Source organism: Phycodurus eques, chromosome 12 (assembly GCF_024500275.1).
Source record: "Phycodurus eques isolate BA_2022a chromosome 12, UOR_Pequ_1.1, whole genome shotgun sequence".
In the NCBI taxonomy this organism is placed as follows: domain Eukaryota; kingdom Metazoa; phylum Chordata; class Actinopteri; order Syngnathiformes; family Syngnathidae; genus Phycodurus; species Phycodurus eques.
This window is the reverse complement of record NC_084536.1, coordinates 1,833,423-1,853,171: the sequence shown is the minus strand read 5'-3', so window position 1 is coordinate 1,853,171 and position 19,749 is coordinate 1,833,423. Positions and strand designations below refer to the sequence as shown.

Here is a 19,749-nt window from a genome sequence, read left to right as displayed (position 1 = left end):
ACGTACACGTAAATGTCGCAAACTTTGCCGCATATGCGCGGTGTTTGCCACGTTAACTTAGCTGACTAAGTTTGCTCACGCCTCGAATAGTTGGCCTCGCATTAGTTGCAATCAAATTTCCACACCTTCATTTTGCGGACAATCGACGCCAGCGATGCCTACAGTACGATATGCACGGACCTGCACCTCATAGCTGTGCAAAAGACTTGGTTTGATATGTATGAGCCACTTTTAAAGGTGCTGAAGGCGGGATCTTCTCTTATTGTTGAAGTTCCATCCGTCTTTTGGTTTACAGTATGTTTAGAGTTTACAGTATCGGCACCTCACAGTAAGTAAGTGTGACACACACTGGTTGTGTCACACTTACTGCTACTAACGACATATAACCGTGGCGGTGGCGAGTGCAGCGCGCAGATAAACAAGCGTGACACCGAGCCGATTTGTTCGACTTGCGGTTGAGATAAGATTGCAGTAGTTGCACAGGAAGCGACTGGGGCTTGCTCCTTATTTTGAACAGAATGAAACCTCAAAAGCTCTCAACGGGCCGGTTGGGATTTGTATTAAGTACTTAGAAACGAATTCAGAGTCAAGAAACAAACCAATAACGACTTGAAGACGGAAATATCAATCTTAATCAGCCATCAAAACTAGCCTTATTACCTATGGAAGTGTAATGAGATCCAGGATAAGAGCTGTTTCGAAAATTGTTTTTGTAAAATTGAATTCATGTGGATTGTTGACTTTGTCAGAAAGCAATATGCAAATTATTGAGCCAGTAGTTTGCTGCGCTTTACTGCGTTGTCTCATTCTGAAAGCTTTTTTCTCATATTTTGCCATCATTTCAACCGCTAAATGTGGAAAGCAAAATTGTGCAGGTTAGGTTGTGCAGAAATGAAGAAACACATTGTTAATTCAATACCTCTCTGACAGTCTCAATCACACTGATTTGAACATTCTTAACTGTCATACCACTAAACCGAGTCTACCTTAACTCATGGCAAGGTGGCACTGGAAACCCGTGCCCGCCGTAACACCGAAAGCAACTGAACGTTCGCGCATCAGGCAACGTTCCGCAACTCGTCTTCGTGCGTGGACGACCGTTGGCGGCGATTTTTGCAAAATTTGGCAAATTTGAAATCCAGACGAACAGCATCACAATATTGCGGATGGAAAGGTTCATCCAAAACGGACAAAATGTCGCTGTAAAAATTCAATTCTCAATTCTGATTCATTCAGCGGACAGAGTCCAAAAAGGTTTGCCTGGTTTAAATCAGGGACATCCTTCCTTTCGACTACACGGAACATTTGACACGGTTGGTGTCGTTTGCCTGCTTTGAATGTGAGGCCGCATACTAAAAAAACACAAATAAAAACAAACCATTCAGCCACGATGAATCCTTTGCTATATGAGATCTGAGGGGTCATGTGACGTCACATCTGACCGCAGCTAAACTCCTACGTTTTGTGCAATTTGTCCTTGGAAATGTTGGAAAGTAACTTTTGGGGTTCCACTCCGCACGGTTATACCATTTTCACGTTGGCACAGTCACAGCTCTCAGATTGTGTAGAATGTTGGACCGCGGTTTGCTGGGAATCGGAAGCGACGAGCCCTGCTGTGAATGTTCACAAGTGACAACCCCCCAAACAGTTTAGAAGGGCCGATAGACACACACTCTAACGCCACTCACTGTAAATCATTTTGAAATAGTTTTTCTTTTTTTTTCACTAGTCACATGCGGGCACATGCGCATATTCAGTTGGTTGGTTCGTCAATGACGTCATTTGCCAGTATGATGGTGTCATGTGGTGAGCACGTTTACCTCGTAGTTCTGAGTTTCAGCGTTGGAGTCCTTTCTTTACGGAGTTTGATGCGCTGCCCGTCCTTGTGAGGGTCTTCTCTGTCGCAGTACTCTGACTTTTTCGAAAAACAACATTTATTAAGAGGACTCTCGCTTGAGGCCCACAATGTTTTTACTGAGAGGCGGTATTTGGAGTAATAGTGCCACACGCTGGCAGGGAAGAGGTATTGCAGCTCTAGTGGTTGACGCTCAGAGGCTCAGTGGGAGCAGAGAACGGCCTGCAGTACTGCAAGAGTCCACAAGAGGGCAACAAAGTGTCAAACGGTTCAGGCAATTGAAATTTGTGGCGTTCATGCGGACGAACAATTTGACTTGTGCCCACACACGCACGCACACACACACACACACACACACACACACACACTTTTGGACGTGAGGGGGCACAGGAACAGTGCATGAGGAAGTGGCATTCGCCACAATTGTGCTGTAAAGGCTCCGACGCTCACAGAACGCTTCCTGAGAAGTCTTCCTAATGTTTTGCCCTCGTGACGTGGCTCAAACAGGTCAAGCGCGTCACACATGTTGTTGAACTGCTTTTAATTTGCTCAGTGTCGTCACAAATGCACGAAAAGCTTCTTGAACTAGAAATTTCTGCACAGCTATAAATGACATGCAAGTATTAGTTATTAAAGTACAGTGGACCCCCGTATCCTCGCAGTACAGGAATTTAAAAAAAATCTTTTCATTAATTAGTTTATTTATTTTTCTATTTTTGTGGGGGAACCAGCCCGGTACCTATCGCCCGCGAATAGTGGGGATCCACTGTATTAGCATGCTCCAAAACTATAAGAGAATTGAAATGAAAGGCCTTTTGTTCGATGGGTGGATGACGACGCTCCGTTTCTTTTCTCAGCTGTTGCTGCTGCTTTTCTCAGTTGTCTTGGATGCGCTGGAGGAAGCGCACAGGCCGTGCGGAAACAGGCTCAACATTTGCTTCTTGTACGTCTTAATGGCGAAGAAGTAGATGAGCGGGTCCAAGCAGCAGTTGAAATTCATGAGCGAGACGGTAATCTGCAACAACATTATGATGATTATCATCAACATGCAGTAACGATTTTGCGACGTGCCATCCAGAGCTCGTTCCTTTCTCGCAACGTGATTGTGTGCAGTGAATCGCCGCTGAGGTTCACCATTCACAAATTTGCCAAGTCACGCTTTTTTTCCCTATGGAACCTAACCTCAGTGATTCGATTAAAAAAAAAAAAAAAAAGTAAAACATACAAATTGTGCTCGTCTGTGTATTTTTGTGCCCTTTTTGTAAAGCCTTAAATTGCCAAAAGATGTGCTAGCTAATAGGAAAGTAGTAATTGGTATTTTTACAGGTTTCAACGCGGACATTTACAGTATGTCTGTAAGCCATTTCATTTTTAAGGCTAATGTGAAATGAGTTTGAGTTTTTTTTCTTCTAGATTATAGTAAGACTCTGTAACATCAACACATGCGCTTAAATATAGGAAAACAAAAATCGTACACAAGTAATTATTCAATTGAAATGGATTGCACATTAAAGTTAAACACAACTGAACTGTAGACTGGTAGTGATTCTTTGACGTACCACTAGAGGGAGCCCACATGGCACTTGTGATACTCGGACCACACTTTGAAATCACTGCAGTACGAAGTCAATATGATTGTTAAAAAAATATATTTTGGCAGTCTTGTGGGAATCGTTGGGCTCCGATTGGCTACCGGTAACGTTGCAAAATCTCCCCGCACTTAACGGCGCACGGATGTTGCAAAACTGCTTCTGAATACGATCACGAAGTAGATGGTCGATGGAGTGCCGCCCCACCTGGGAGGACACCTTGAAGCCCCTCAGCTCGTCGCAGGAGAGCTCCCGCTGCATCGTTCGCCACATGAACTGCATCACGTTGAGGTGGTACGGGCCGAAGCACACGATGAAGCTGAGGAGGATGAGGAGGATGACGCCGTTGGCTCGGCGGTTCCTTCTCGACGCAGACTTGCGCTCGGCCGCCGCCCGCAGCTTGGAGTGGATCCTGGCGTAGGAGGTCAGGATGGCGGCCAGCGGGCAACAGAAGGAGACCACGCAGGCCAGGAGCAGGAAGCGCGGCGTCCAGCGGGAGCCGCGGAGGTCGAAGTACTCCATGCAGGTCCGTCTGCCCTCGTGGTGCCGCAGCGTGCTGCGCAACAGCAAGGGAGCCACCTGAGCGGACACCAGAACCCAAACGGAGCAGCAGACCCGGCGAACCGCCTTTGGCCGGCGCATGCGGCGCAGCCGCTGAGGGTGCACCACCGCCAGGCAGCGATCCAGACTGATGCAGGTCATGAAGCCGATACCTGCGGCAAGTAACGCTGCCTCGTCAACGTCGGAAACAGAAAAATACGACAATACTAACCGGTCGAGCCAATGAACCAAGGACGATGTCGGCGACGCCGCTGAAATTGAAAATGTCCGAGGATAACATGAGGTCTAGTCTGCAGTCTTCAACTTAACAAGTAGATGTCGATGGCGGCTGAACTAATAGATGACACAGGTGGGTTGAAAGTGTCATCATTTGACTCACTAACCTTTGACCTGCTCCCTCAAACTGTTCGCACCACGTTGAGAAGATACGCATCCACATTCAATATCATCGTCCGTCTTGTTTACCTGCGTACGTGTTGGCAAAGAACAGGAGCGTGCTCATCCTGCAGAGGAGGTCACCGAAGGGCCAATCGAAGCGCAGGACGTAGTAAACGATCCTGCCCGGCAGCGTCAGCGTGAACAGGCCGTCCGACAAGGCCAAGTTGAGCAGGTACACGGCGGTGGAGTTGAACTTGCGCCGTCGTCGGCACATCACCGCCAGCATCAACGCGTTGCCGCACGCGCTGACCAAGAAGACCAGAGAGTAGAAAACGGGGAAGACCGCGACGGCAGCTCGCTGGTCGGCGAACACGTCGCAGACGCTCCGGTTGCTGCTGTTGTTGTCAGCGGCCATTGGGAATCCCAGTAAGCAGGAAAACAACAACAACAACAAAAAAGTCAACGATGCAGGAAGCACTACGCTGAACACGAGATGATCGACTGCTCGCACTGCTGCGTGCGCTTCCACTTTTGGCAAATGGAGTTGTAATACCTGGAAATACATCTGTGGGGCTCTCACTTCCCACCTCTGCGTTTTCATACCACGCAGAGCCAGGCAAGCGTTTCGATGCGGCGTGCACTGCAAAAACACTCGTTGACTGCGCTGCATTGCAAGATAGTGATGGTGTGCCAGATAATCATCTACATTTGTCTCTCTGCTTTCAACTTCAGAGGGTTTGTTTTGACGTTTGACTCTTTGGTTTTAGGTTGCCAACAGTGTACGTTGTTTGGAGTTCTACTTTTATAGGTCACAACATTAGACACGGCTATCTGATCGCACTACCACATTCCAACCTCTAACTCAAACCAACAAAACACATGCCAACAAATGGATGTCCAGCAAACGCGTATAAGTCATTTGGATGATGATAACAAACTAAACTGAACGACTAAGCTATCTAACCAATTTACAAACGAGCACCAACTCAAACAGATGAGCCTACCAACGAACTCTTTGTAACTAATTTGAAGAAAATACAAATTCAAACAGCTGCATCGGTAATGCAAATCTAAAAAAAAAACTCAAAGCAACAACTAATTCAAAAAAGTGATCCAACTAACTTGAAATAAGTGTAACAAACTAACCCCTAGCCCTAATTACAACAAAGGAGCAAACCAACAAAACCACTCAAATGAACAAACTCACCAACTGGCCCTTGACTAACAACTTTAAAAAAAAACAAAGAGAGCACAATGCGAGCATCAATGAAGGGAAGTCGTTGCATTTGCGCAAAATGTGCCAGTGCATGCACAACTTGAGCTTACGCACATTTACACTCACAGGTGGTAGATGGAAAATATAGATATATATTTTTTGCAAGAACTTCTATGTCATGCCGCCGTGCTGTGGTGTGCCATAATCGACGAGCGAAGCGACACGCGCACATCGAGGTCAACCTGAGATTTCGGAGAAAGTTTCAAACGCCGCAGATGCGCGTGGCGACAACTCGCTCGTTGCTCTTGTGTGACTCAGCTCACGTTCAATTAGCTGCGGTGGTTGGAGAGAAGCCAGTTCACTGCCCGAACACTGCCGCGGTGCCCTTGAGCAAGGTACTGAACACCTTCCACTTGTTCGTGCACTTTTTTTTGTTTCCATAAGATCCTATTTGTAAAGAATGATTTGCGCATATTCATGCAAATGTTCCTCTGCCTTTAACACAGCAAGTGGAACGAAGAAACTAAGATACCAACTCAACCACTCTAACTAACCAATTGACTAACTCAAGCCAACTAGCTCAAAGTAACAAGTTTACTTGGGGGAGGCGGGGAGGACAACTTGCCAAGTAGATAACTAGAACAAATGAACTTGCCAAAAATAAAATAGCTCGGACAACCAAACTAACCAACTACCACAAACAAACAAAGGAACCGACTCCAACAATTTGAAGAAACTAGACAACTAACTCAAACAAACACTTCGCAGCTTATTAACCAACAAGCGACTGCCTAACTTGAGCCAACAAACTAGCCCAGTACCTAAACTCGAACAAATGAACTCGTCAACTAACTGAAACAAATGACAGACTACCTCAAATACATAGTCACATACTTCACTGGAACAAAGAAAATTAACTAACTCAACCTAAGAAGTTTACATGAGGGGAAAACAACAACTCACCAAGTAACTAACGAGAACAAATGAACTTGCCAACTAAATCAAATAAATAAAATAGCTCCAACAGCCAAACTGGCAAAATACCACAAACAAAGGAATTAACTTATTCGAACAAAGGACATAGCCAACTATTTTGAACAAACTAGAGAACGAACCGAAACAAACAAATAAACAGACTTAGCAACCAATTAACTAACTGGCAACTGAATAACTCAAGTCAACAAACTACTTAAGTCCCTAGTACAAAAGAATGAATTTATCAACTAACTGAAAGAAGTGGCAGACTACATTCCTCCCTGAAAAATGAGTCAAGCAACTAGGAACTTACCAACTAACTAACTCACTAACCGAGGACACAAATGTGTATATCCAAACAACTTCCTTGTTTGGGACAGAGAAACCAGTCATCAGATAAGATTGACTTCAAGAAGTTGACATCCCTCTGCTGACCTCGACCAAGGCCAGCAGAAGTCAATCCAAATTTGCCCTCCTGGTTTCTGTGCTTTTTGTTTTGGTTTGTTTGTTTGTTTGTTTGTTTGTCTTCTCCGTAATCCCGCTGCCGAACAAAAAAAACAAACGGGCTGGCCAATGTGATTCTCGTACTCCAGCTTGAAGGAGTAAAGCGCGCATAAATAGTGGGCGTGCTGTCGTCCAGCGCTGTGGCGTCTGCTGTAATGGAAGCAGATGGCCTCCGGATCGGCAAAAGGTCACGCACGTTGTCAGCAGTCAGCTGGAGTTATTGCCCGATTTACTTGCGCTCGGTCACAACGAGGGCATACGGTGTCATGCGCAAAGTTACGAGCTGCACTTCGCGTAGACGCGTGTGCGCTTACACTCGTTCATTTTAGCAACAGAGTTTTACTTTCGGTAATATATTATTGCAAACATATGTAAGGTTAACAGTATGTTAATACACAGTAATACGGCAGTAATAGAGCTAGTTTGTGCGTGCGTGCAGGTGCGGTTGTCTTTCTAGGCTGATGAGTGTGTGACGTGAAAGGTTTTGGGAAATTGAAAGTGACGACCCAGCGTGCAACTGGTATGGAAGTCACTTCTCCGAAATGTGACCTTTGTCTGCTGGCGAAGTCAGGGGTGGGCTTCCAGGAGGGGGTTGAGGTCAGGTCAGGGGGGTGATTTGAAGAGAATTATACAATAATAGTCAATGGTTTCCACCGTGGCCCGAGAAAGAAGACCTCCCCAGAGGGAGTATGGTTTAAAAGACGCCCTGATGGTGGAGGCGGACCAGTCCGCTGTGCTGCTGACCCAAAGTGCGATTGACTTGTGGTGAGCGCAACGCGTGTGCAGACGCCAGCGTGGGTCCACGAACGCCGCCTTAGCAAATTTGGGATGTTTTTCGCTCGCAGAGTGCATCGCGTGCGAAGCAACGCTCTCACTTGCCATATTGAAACAATCTCGCTTTGCTGCTGCTGAGTGCAAGGCCGATAGGTTGGTTGGTGGGAAAAAAGATGCAAAAGATAACAGATTCCGCATAACATCGTGCCGTATGCAGTTTTAGAATGTCCGAGAATGTCTTCTTTCGTCCAGTGTATTTCTTCAAATAGCGGCTACGGCTGGAATATACGGCGCGTCGCCCGCTCGAACGGCCGGGCGAACAACTCATTCAAACAAACAACAAATGAGAGAACTCGTTTGAAGTAACTCATACTAACAAACTTGGTAATTGAAATAAACGAGCTGGCAAATAAACTCAAATGTTTCTTTCGCAAACTAGCCAAGTAACTAACACATTTCAACAAACGAGGTAAATATTTATCAAACAAATATCAAAATAACTTCCGAACAACCAAGTCGAACAAACAAAATACATTTGAATCAACCAGCTAACCCACTAACTGTAATCAACGACAGAAATTCGAGCAAACTAGCCTGCCAACTTAAGAATTTGAACTAACAGGCCGGCAAAATAACTCAAGCTAACGCTTAACAAACAGCCAGCTAACTCATCTGTACAAACAGGCTAACATTTGTTGTAACCTTCAGTAACTGACCAATTAGAAGAAACAAGCACACCAGTTTACTCATGTCAACAAACCAGCTGCAAAATAACTGCAATCAACTAACAAACTAAAACACTCGAGTGACTAACTGCTAGCTAACTCGTTTGGACTGAAGAGCTAAGAACTAACCGAAGCTAAGCTAATTTGAATAAACAAGCTAAACAGCCAACTTTGAGCAACTAATTCAATCAAACGAGCTAACCAATTTACTAACTTGAATGGACAAACTAGCAAAATAACTGAAATTAACCAACTCTAACAAATAACTCCTTTTGAACAAACAAGCTAACAACTAATTAACCTGAACAAACAAGCTAGCTAAATAACTTACTAACAGCCAACAAAAAATAATGAGCTCATTTGAATAAATAAACTAACACCAAGCAACGTAAAGGGGGGAACAATCATAACTTGCTTACTAACTTAACCAAACCAGCTTGTAAAATAACTCGCACTAACTAAAAAAAAAACAACAACTAACTGAACCTCATTTGAACAAACTAGTCAACAACTTACTCTGACCAACTGCTGAATGTGAAGTTTAACTTGAACAAATCGACTAATTCCGACAAACTAAACAACTAACTAACTCATTTGGCCAAACCAGTTAACACGTTGCAAACCTCTAACCAAGCTACAACTATATCTACGAAATAATAGTGGTAACTGAACCCACGTCAGCGAGTCAACAACGAGAGCAACATTGACACTACAAACCAACCAACTCATTCTAATTCCAACTAACAAGCTCATCAACTCCCTCGAGCAAACCAAACTAACCACTAGCCAACTGCAACAAGTGAAATTGTGAAGGAGAGTTTTTGTTTTGTGTGAATGGTGTTTTTCAAGCTTTGCCCTGCGACTGGCTGGCAACTAGTTGAGGGTGGACTGGAGACTGTTAAGCCATTTCGTCTGCTGCTGCTTGGGTGAAGCGAGACAATTTGAAGAAGAGATGGTGGATGGATGGATGGGTGGATGCATGGATGGATGGATGGATGGCCGGCGCAATATTGACGGCTATTCGTCTTTCTATGTAAAATCAAAGATTCCGATTTTTGTTTCGTCAACATATTTTTGTGTGTTGTGATGAGAGTCGGAAAGTGCAATGAAACACGAGACCGCTAGAGGGGAGACAAACACAAGGAATTGTAGATTATAGATCAATAGACAAGACACTTTAGTCATCCACAAGGGAAATTCTCTGCAATATAAGATAGAAGCAAAGTATGACGTTTTTTGTTGTTGTTGTTTTTATTTAAGGATACATTGCTTCATACAAATTTAAAATATTACTATGAAACAGTGCAGTAGTTCTGACTTAAAACTATTTTGAAAAGCATGCCGTGTGTGTGTGTGTGTGTGTGTGTGTGTGTGTGGACATACTGCAGGCCACATTGCGAGGGGGGCCTCATGTGGCTCGAGTCTGGTCTCATCATCACCACACCAGACATCTGCCCCCCCCCCCCCATGTAGACGATGTTCACACTTTGCTTGTTAGCCCCATTTTCAAGCTGCTTTGTGTTGTTTTTGGGACACAGTTTGGACATAATGCTTTTGTATTGTGCAGCTGTAGCTCATAAATTGTCTGCCCCCCCCCCTCCAAATTTCAATTTTGGGAAAAGAGCAACCCGCGTTGTCGACGTACCTCGTAGCTGTGACTTAGCTCGTTGCCTTGACTTACTCGCCTCCTTCCATCTCGGGTCGGCTACAGCTCAGCAGCCGCCGGGCTCGAGGGGATTAAGTGGAGGTCTTTTCAGCACCAACAGTCGCAGACGGGAACTCCAAGCAGTCGTATCTCATTGGGTCCAGCTTTTGCGCAGTAAAACCGACTCTGTTGATTGTGCCGATGTCAATAAAACCCACAAAATTGCTGCATCGGAGCCATTACAGAAGAAGCACCTTTGACACCGAATCCGGATATTGCCGCAACCGAGCGCGTTCACACGGCGACACGGCATCCTGCAATCAGATAATTACGTGACGGCGGCGGCGGCACCTGGCGCCGTGCGCAAAATGTCTGCGGACAGCGCAATTGCTTTGAACGCACCGTCGTCGGAAAACGGGAATCTCAGACTTTCTGTCCTCTGTCCTGGCATCGACACCCGGGCGATTCTAAAACTCTAAAAGTGGATCAGTGCGTGGTTGACTGGTTGTCTGTCATCATTCTTTGTCAGTACCATTTATACAGAACAGCGACATGGAAAAATTGGGACTGCAGGCAGTGTAAAAGGTCTTTTGAGTCAGTTTGGGTTCACCATTACTCTCCTTCACACACACACACACACACACAAACTTAACAGTAAACAGTCGCAGCAATCGTGTTAAATTTGCGCATTTGATTTTGAAGTTAAGTCACTGGTGATGTACTGGCCCACTCGCCTGACTTTGGTGCGGGCAGCGTGGGTTCAGTTCCCACTCAGTGACGGTGCGAGTGCTCGTCCGTGTCCGTATGTGCCCTGGGACGGACCGGCGACCGGTTCGGGGTGTAGTCCGCCTTTCGCCCAAAGTCAGCCGGGAGAGGCTCTGGCGCCCCGTGACCCTAACCGGGGATAAGCGCTGTTGAAAATGGATGGATGGATTTGGAAGTTACTTTTGGTTCCCGTCGGCCGAAACTGGTTACTTATGATTGAGCCCTGTGAATCCTGCCTAGCAACCAGTTGCCAAGCAGGCATGATCGGGAAAATCAATCAGAGCGATTCTGTTCATCTGCTGTTCCACCAAGTAAACCTGATGATTTTTATATATTTATTTGGTACTGCAACGGGCTGGCGACCAGACCAGGGTGTACCCGCCTCGCTGGGATTGGCTCGAGCGCACCCGCGAGCCGAGCGGAGATCAGCGGTGCTGAGGATGGACGGCTGGAGCACCATTTGAGGAAGACAAGTTTGCCAGCTTGTTCTGTAAGCTCGCTTTACCCCAATGTGCTTTCTCAATCGCAACACCGGGGGCGCTATGCAGAAGGAGCGCTTAGAGAGACGAAGAAAAAAGTCCAGTCTGGCTCGCGGCTGCGCCAGTGTACGGACACCGTGTTGGGTATGCGCGCTGTGCCCAGTGCTTGAAAGAACTTACAGGATTCTCTCAGTAGCACCAAGGAAATGGAAATTAACCATATAAACGAAAGAGCCTGAGGTCCTACGCTAGACTTTTTTTTATATGGCTCTGCAATGTATATGTCATTAGAGCGCACAGCTCTCATCACAACTCCTCTCTTCTTCTCAATATGATCCTGACAAGGAAATTTCATTCATTCGGTGTGATCCTTCCATCCAGATATTTTTTAAAAAATAAAAGAAAATTCCCCCAAAACGGATGAGTGAAATTTCCCTGCGACGTAGCCAACATCATTGAGAATTGAGAGCAATTCTTTGCTTAATGAGATGACAATTTGAGAATTGCAAAAAGGCCCAGCAAATTTGCTTGGAACAATTATTGTGCTTGATCAAGGCCAATATTGATTTGTGACCCCCAGATTTTCCGCCTCGTTCCACAGGCCGAATGGCGGCTACTTTCCGGGTCATGTGAAGGCGACGTGCATATTTGGGACGTCATCTGGGCTGTTGTATTATTGTTATATTCACAGGGCATGGACTAATTATTCCAACAGCTTCTTCTCTTTGGTGGGAGGCAGACTGACAGTTGCTGTCATTGGAGTGATCAGCGTGTTTCTCGGACTGGGCTGAGGCCGTTTGATTTGATTAAGAATAATTGGTGCCGCCGCCACAATGATGTTTGGTAAACCTTTGTGCTATTTTCCACGAGGATGCCCACGAGGAATTTTTCAACTCGGTCTAAAACAGATGGGTGGACCCGCGCGTCGCATCGCAGACGTGACGAGCAGATCGTTGTTATCACCTTACAGTCGACAGTCTCGCTCATTGTCTTGTTGTCGCCTCGCATCAGCACCAGACTAGCATCGGGATGCTAACCTTTCCTTGACTGAACTGCGGGCTCCGAAAGAACATGGCACTTGTTATCATAAGTCAATGGAGGATAGTTCATTTACCTGTCACGCATGTCAGCAAGTTGTGCTCGTTAAGGCGTCGCGTTACAGTTAGTCGTCGGTCCTGGTGCGAGACGTCACTTAGCCACGCTAGGGGGAAAAAAAGAAAAAAAAGACAATAAAGCTTAAGAGAAAAGTTGGAATCCGACCAGAAATAATCTTTCTGAACACAAAGGTTCTAAGAATAGGATACAAGTGTTGCATTTGTACAAAAAATTTGTCTTTTCAGTTTGGCCCTCTAACTCTGGTAGCGCAAAAGAACAAACAAAAATGCCCCCCCGAATATATTATTAATATAGTGGCAGAATCTTGTATTAGTTGCTGCTCTCTGTCAATTACAGATGTATTATTTTTGTGTGCAAAAAAAAAAAAACTGTTTTACACAATTTCATTAAAATGTAGCTTTAGCACCAGAAATGGAAATCATCAGTTCACAACAATCACCGTATGCTGTCCCTTTAATATTTGAAAATGTTTACTACGATGGGTAATAAAAGAAATGAACACACGCATTTTCCATTGGATTCTCCATAAAATGGCGGCACCGTGGCCGAATGGCTCACAGTTCTGAGGAGCCGGGTTCAAATCCCGGCCCTGTCTGTCTGGAGTTTGCGTGTTCTCCCCGTGCCTGCGTGGGTTTTCTCCGGGTACTCCGGTTTCCTCCCAAAAACATGCATGCTACGTTCATTGAAGTCTCTAAGTTGCCTGTAGGTGCGAATGGTTGTTTGTTCATCCGTGGCCTGCGATTGGCTGGCGACCAGTTCAGGGTGTAGCCCGCCTCTCGCCCAGAGTCAGCCGGGATAGGCGCCAGCGCGCCCGCAACCCGAGTGAGGAGAAGCGGTACGCAAGATGAATGAATGAGTTGTCACCTGTACGCATCAATCAGACTCGATTGCCAATCGTCTGCTTGCAACTAGCTTGAAGTTCGTTACGTGAGGTTGTCGGCACTCGGTTTGTTGAAACAAAGTCACGGCAATGGTTTCTTGTCGAGGTGTTGCCTGCCGGTCTTCTCAACAAAACGAATGCGCAAGGTGTGGCGTACGGAGGTGTGACAGGTGTTCAGGACAGTGGTGGCGGCCGATGAAGATGTTTCAAAATCAATGTATGCTTAGCATTGGTGTTCTTGCTCGAAAGTCACTTTTCTCATTGGCCCACGCCACACAAATACTGTCGCTTCAGTATTCATGCTAGTGACATACTGTAATCCTAAGTAACGTTCGACGAGCAGTTACTTTTTATACCGAGGTGTCACAACTCCCAAAGCAGGCCATCTATTTCAAAGGCAAAATAAACTTTACAGCATATTTGATGCAAGTCAAATTTGGGAAAATGCCAGTGACAATTGTCAACTATGGAAAGCCTGTCATTTTCTTGTCACACTAGGCGAAAGCTTATTTGCGTGCGGCGTCGTTGGAATTTCTAGTTGAAGTCGGCTTGTCGGACATTTTCTGGCAAACGGCGCCGGGCGCGGCGAGGTGTCGGCCGTCTGCAGTGCCGGCATCGAGCGGCAGGTTTTTTCGGACTCTGCCAGATTCTACAAGTGAGCGCGAGCCAGATGTGCGGTGACAGCTCAACGCTCATTAGGCTGAATCAGTGTCACACGGTGACAAGCGGCCAACTTGAGGCTTCTCCTGTCACTCGCGGTGCTTATCCATCCAGCCGAGACCAACTTGGACTCTGCCGGACCCGATTCGACACCTTTGGGTTCTGCTTTTTTGGGGGTTTTTTCGTTCAATGACTTGAATAGAGCATTTGGGACGAAATGCTGCTAAAGTCATTCCCTGAAGTATTTAGCGGTAACACCTCTTTAGAGGCAAACGACGTCAGGCCCAGTCCTCCTCGGATCCCCGAACCACTCCCTCACGATCCCGAGTGAGGGGTCAGCACCGATCGAGCCCTCGGGACACTGCGTCCTTGGGCTGAAGTTGTGATATCTATTTCAGTCTGCCGGAGAGCAGACGCCCGCCAACGTGGCCGCGGAGAATTCCCTGTCCCGCGATTACGGACGCTAACACGCCGCTCATATGCTTCGGCATCAGCCGTGTCCAAAGCGCTCAGCGTCCGACGGCTCGCTCCGAGCCATTAAGGTCCAGTTCGCAATTAGAGATGTGTGGCTGCCGGGTAGCCAAACAGATGTGCTTTGATCTATTTACGGTAGGCTGGATGTTGAGGCGAGGGGGGTTTGTGGTAACAGCTTATTTCCACGCGTGGGTCAGATCACGCACCTCTGACATCGCTCGTCTTACACTTGACTTGACATCCGCTGGTGTTTTTCACTCAGCCAAATGTAAGTAAGTAATGAACAGGCTTTAGGGATGGCAGCTGCTACCGAATGTACTGTATTATGGGTAGGAATGTCCAACCGCAACGCCCCATCTGTTAACGTTTCAGACTTTAGCAAAGGGTGAAGTGGTTGTTTTAACGCCTTGTCTTCGGCAAACAATCCCCGTCGCCCTTCGACTTCAAGTGCGAAAATGGAACACAAACGTTCTGTTGACAGTTTTCTTATGCCCAGGGAGGGGGAGTATTTATATCGAATAGGTGCCAACACATTTGCAGTAGTTCTTACAGGACGATTCTCTCTGGGGGGCACAAGAGTTGTTAGAGGGGGAACTAAGGGGGAGGGGCGGGGTGGGGCGGAGCGGTCCACCCCCCCCCCCCCCCCCCCCCTTGTCTATCAAGTGCTACAGGTTCAAAAGTGAATTTTGTATCAATTTGGAGCAGATTAGCATGTCAGCCTCACGGTTTTGAGGTTCAGGGTTTCGAATCCCGGTAAATATTTTCAAATTTATTGAGATGTACCTGTGCAACGTCTTGCAATGCAAAAACCGACCAGCCCAATCCGGCACGTTGGTTTTATTTGGCGCTTGTGCCGCCGCTCCGTAAAGTTACACGGGAGGGAGTTTTGTAGCTTTTGTGTCATCCTGCTAACTAACAACCAACAAATCGTCATCACTTAGCTAGCTATTATGTTTGGTGGTGGTCATGACATGCAATAGCGATGTAATTACTATCAGGCGTCGCTGTCTTCAGCTCTGCGTGGGGCCTTGGCACCTACTAGCGGCGGGAGAAAGATAACCGATAACCACATACTTAACCAGCATAATTGTTGTGAACAACTGTTACAAATAAATAGACACGCGCTGCAGTGTACTAGACTAGTCGAGTGTCAGGAACATTTAGTCCTGAGATCATTTGTTTGCGTAATCACTTTTCTTAGTCATCGCGTTTGCTTGTATTCAAAATTCACGGGCCACCTGAACAGCATTTTACGCCGCTGCTAACTAGTCACTTGTGAGCACTTTTCACAGCGGCGGCGATGTGTTCCGCAAACTGGGATTTCATTGCGGTTACGGTGTCGGTGGCGCGCCGCAAGGGAGAAAGGCGAATAAATCCACTGCCGTTAGGAATTATGAATGAACTTGCGCCGTTTTGTGAAAGATCTGGGTTGAACGAGATACGCAGCAGCACACGAGTATTTCATTATTAAATAACATTTGAAACTCCTTTGAACGCAATAATGCTGCACCCGTTATGATGTAGCCTGAAGCTTTCATGTGCCCACCGAAGGCCGCGCCTTCAACGAGGGGGGGGCCGACAGTGACGTTACACTGCACATATCACTTTGTCCCAAAGTGAACCACGTGTACACAGCTTCATGGTGCTGAACTAGACATTCTGCTACTCCAAATTGGCCTTTTAAACTCCTACTTACTGAGATGACATTTTCAACATAATGCTCAGGGTTATACAACCAAGAGGAAAGCTATCCATCAACAAAATAGCGGTCACCGAAAGCTGGAATATTCTGGGTCTGCTTGGACCTGCTCATTAATTCAGTGAAATGAAGTGAGAGGGTGAACTGAACAGGAGGAACAACTTTCCTGTGATTCAGGGGGGGAAAAGTCACTGTTCCCCCTGGACATTTCCCTCAAAGTGAATATTCACATAAGCGTCTTGTTTTTCTCCCCAAATCTGTCACTCTCCTTCTCATCTCTCTCTGTTTTGCTCATGATTGCTGGGTCAGTAGCTTTGTGGTGGGCCGGGTCAGGGGGCCGCAGACTGGTTCTGTCCACCAGCTTCGGGCCGCGGGGGCTAATGCCTCCTGACACTCTCAGCCCCATCAGTCCCGGCCGCATCATTCCAGTAATGTAGAAGTCATCAAGGGCTCGGGATTGCATGAAGTCTCTCATCTGGAAAGCGGCAACAGCCCTTGACGAATTCCTCTGGAAGAATAATAAAAAAAAAAAAAAAAATGTGTTGCTTGTTGGGAATTTGTAGATGAAATTATTGGTTTACTCAGAGTGAAAAACAACTTTTTAGATGCAGGTAAACATGTTAATTTAACTGAAAACAGTATAGCAATTCTTGTAGTCGAGCTAGCGTGCTAATGCAATCAGTGAAGCAAATGCGAGGTAGACGACATTGAGAAGTAAAGTGCCAGAAGCCACTTGACCATAACTGCCTTCAAAAAGAATGCTTAGCAACACAAATACTGTCATGTTTGTGGCCAATAATTCAAGTCTCTTCTATAAATATACATTATACTAAAATGATGCGAGTACTCTATTATGTTTAATGCAGATTCTTTTCTTAAGATACCGACTGTCCATCTACTTTAAGGTCGTCCTTGTTAGATATCTAAAATCCCGAAAAAAACTGATGCTGGTGAAAAATGTCACTACCAAAACAGAAGTGGCAAGAGACAACAAACAACAACAACAACATTGTGTTAAACGTGATATTGATTAGTTTGGCCTGGACTGACTCTTCCCCTTGCAGGTACTCTTGAGCTAGGTCGTCATTTTTGTGGTTTCATGCTTTATGCACTTTGCTGCAGTCTTGTTTATTGTCGGTGTCTCGTTTTGGGTAGACGTGTGCGTTGCATAGATAATGTATACAGAAGCCGATCTTCCCGCATAGTCGCGTTGGCATATATCCAGTTCTTGAAGAGATTTTCATCCACACATGATCGATGGCGTTTATCTGAACTGAACCACTTTGAGGAAAACATCAATCGGGTCCCTGAAACCATGTTGTGTCACAGAAGCTTTGGTTAAGTTACAGCGGTCGCTTGACTCAACTCTGCAAGTACAGAGTGAACATTGAGAAAGCTGTTTGTCTTCACAGACATACTGTATGGCTATTGTGCTCTCTAATCTGTATTGTGCGCTCGCTTGCTGGTGCGCTGGTCTTTTCCAAGCACGCGGAACTTGCTTTACACTCAACTGAATCGTTGCTTAACCTGCGCAGTGACCCCGCCACTTGTCATCCGCATCCTTCGAGCCCAGATCTTCCTCCACGCTACTTACGCCCGGCATCCTGCACCATCGCCGACTCGTGAAGGGAATCGGCAAACCTTATACTGTATCGGAAAGTGTAAGTCGAGAGCGCTGCTTACTCATCTGTTAAAAGCGGAGTGATCTCCAAAGTTTGTACGAGAGGCTTTTTGACGGTGCCCTGCTGCTTTGTCAGTGCAGCACATGCTGCAGGCGCTGGCATCCCCTATTGCCTTCCAGGTCATCGGCCAGGCCCAGCGGGAGGCCGGCTTCGAGCCCACGACACGTCACTGATTCACAGCTGGATCCGTAACAAGGTATCATAGCAAATGAGTCGGTAAAACATCACTCGGCCCAAGAGCGTGAAAAATTGTCATGATATCATTTCTGGTTCCTTGTCCGGGAAGAAGAAGGAGATCTGGTGATGGGACTCCGTTATTCCTCACCCGACTGTTCCGGACCCCCTTCTCTCATCCACTAACCCCCCCCCCCCCCCCCCCCCCGCTCCAAAATGCCGCCCGAGGCAAGCGTCGAGATATGTCACGCTAACGTAAGGAGGCGATAATTAAACATCTCGTGACGCTGGGCCAAGTGGCTCGTAGGTGTTGCGCTAGTTACATGAGGCCGCTGTGACACACTGTCCCATCCTTAAACGTAGACGTCCTCATCGCACGAGACTGCCGAGCGGTCGGGTCGCGTCACATCGGGCTCCTTGCGCTACATTGCGCTAATAGCCGTGATCAGAAAGGATGTCCTACAGCTGCTGTGTGTGTATGGTGTTTGGACAGTGTATGGGAATGGGGCACTTGGCTGAATTTCAACTTGAAACCTCGAAGTGACCAATTCAGATTTGGTGTCCATGTATTTTTTGAAACATCTATTTACATGTATTTTCTCGTGAGCCATATGAAAATGAAACCCGCACAAGCGTCAGGTACAACGGCATGGATGGTAACTGTGAAACTAAAATGATCTGGGGAGCTGTTCCTCAAATGTCGAACAAAACTTTGAGTTCAAACCATCTTCGTGCGTGACGTCAAGCAAGCAAAATACATTTCAGATTCTCAAGGACTAACTTCACTCCTGGGTTTTGCGTTTTCTATAAAAAATTCAGATGTGACCAAAATGTTTATTTCCGAGAAAGAAATACATTGGTAAGCTACTTGGTGTATTCTACAGATGCGTTACATGGTGGTCTCGCGACTTTTGTGGTGCTTGGAGTGCAGGTTGTGTGACAGATGCGAAGCAGAATGGACAAACGCCATCTCGCCTGTTTAAAAAGAACCACAATGGAGACCTTGGATCTAAATGTCACGGTTTCATAACGGATACACTGACATTTGTGTGATGGGATTTAGCCATGGGTTAATACAGCCATCATTGATGTCCATCTTACACTCTCGGCCTGTGAAGTCTATTGCACCGTTTTTCTTTTTGAGGTGCCCTCACAGAAGTTTCTTTCAAAGGCGCCAATTGAAAGTCAATTATTTTATCGGTGGAGAAGGAGAGAAAAAACATTCAGCTTGATATGTTGCTTTGTTTTATATGATGCTAATAACGTGCCTCGGGAGCTAACTGGCTAAAAAGCACATTCAAATCAAAAGCATGCAAATCTAATCAATTATACTCTTTCTTTTATTATTATTTTTCAATGAAAACGCATTTGGCAGAAGTCACAGTATAATGAGGAATTTAAATTGGAAAACGAAAAGCTTTTGTTTATGATTATAAATGCCAGGGCGAGGCAGCGACTCGCCATCCGTGAATTACCCTTTCATATTCCTTTTTTTTTTATTATTTAATCGCTGACTACAGCTTTGGCACGGCTTTTAATGAAGGCAGACTTCTGAGCATTGCCGCCCCCCTCCCCCCCTCAAAAAAGCACGTCCCTTT

At 46.1% G+C, this 19,749-nt stretch overlaps 1 protein-coding gene across 1 annotated transcript; it reads right to left on the bottom strand.

Moving 5' to 3' along the window:
* Positions 1–2,591: 2,591 nt before the first annotated feature.
* On the bottom strand, positions 2,592–4,836 carry si:ch211-184m13.4 (uncharacterized protein LOC798560 homolog). The gene is made up of 3 exons (XM_061692451.1): positions 4,471–4,836; positions 3,652–4,157; positions 2,592–2,870 (listed from the first exon to the last, which is right to left on the bottom strand). The coding sequence occupies exons 1-3, from the start codon at positions 4,796–4,798 to the stop codon at positions 2,709–2,711; spliced, it is 996 nt and encodes a 331-aa protein (XP_061548435.1). The 5' UTR covers positions 4,799–4,836; the 3' UTR covers positions 2,592–2,708.
* Between the last annotated feature and the right edge of the window lie 14,913 nt (positions 4,837–19,749).

Bases quoted from the DNA above. Each gene is read 5' to 3' on its own strand.
- si:ch211-184m13.4 (XM_061692451.1), bottom strand. From the start codon at position 4,798: ATGGCCGCTGACAACAACAGCAGCAACCGGAGCGTCTGCGACGTGTTC. The intron at 4,158-4,470 runs GTAAACAAGACG...TACTTGCCGCAG, and splicing joins CTTTGCCAACACGTACGCAG to GTATCGGCTTCATGACCTGC. The intron at 2,871-3,651 runs GTGGGGCGGCAC...ATGTTGTTGCAG, and splicing joins GCTTCAAGGTGTCCTCCCAG to ATTACCGTCTCGCTCATGAA.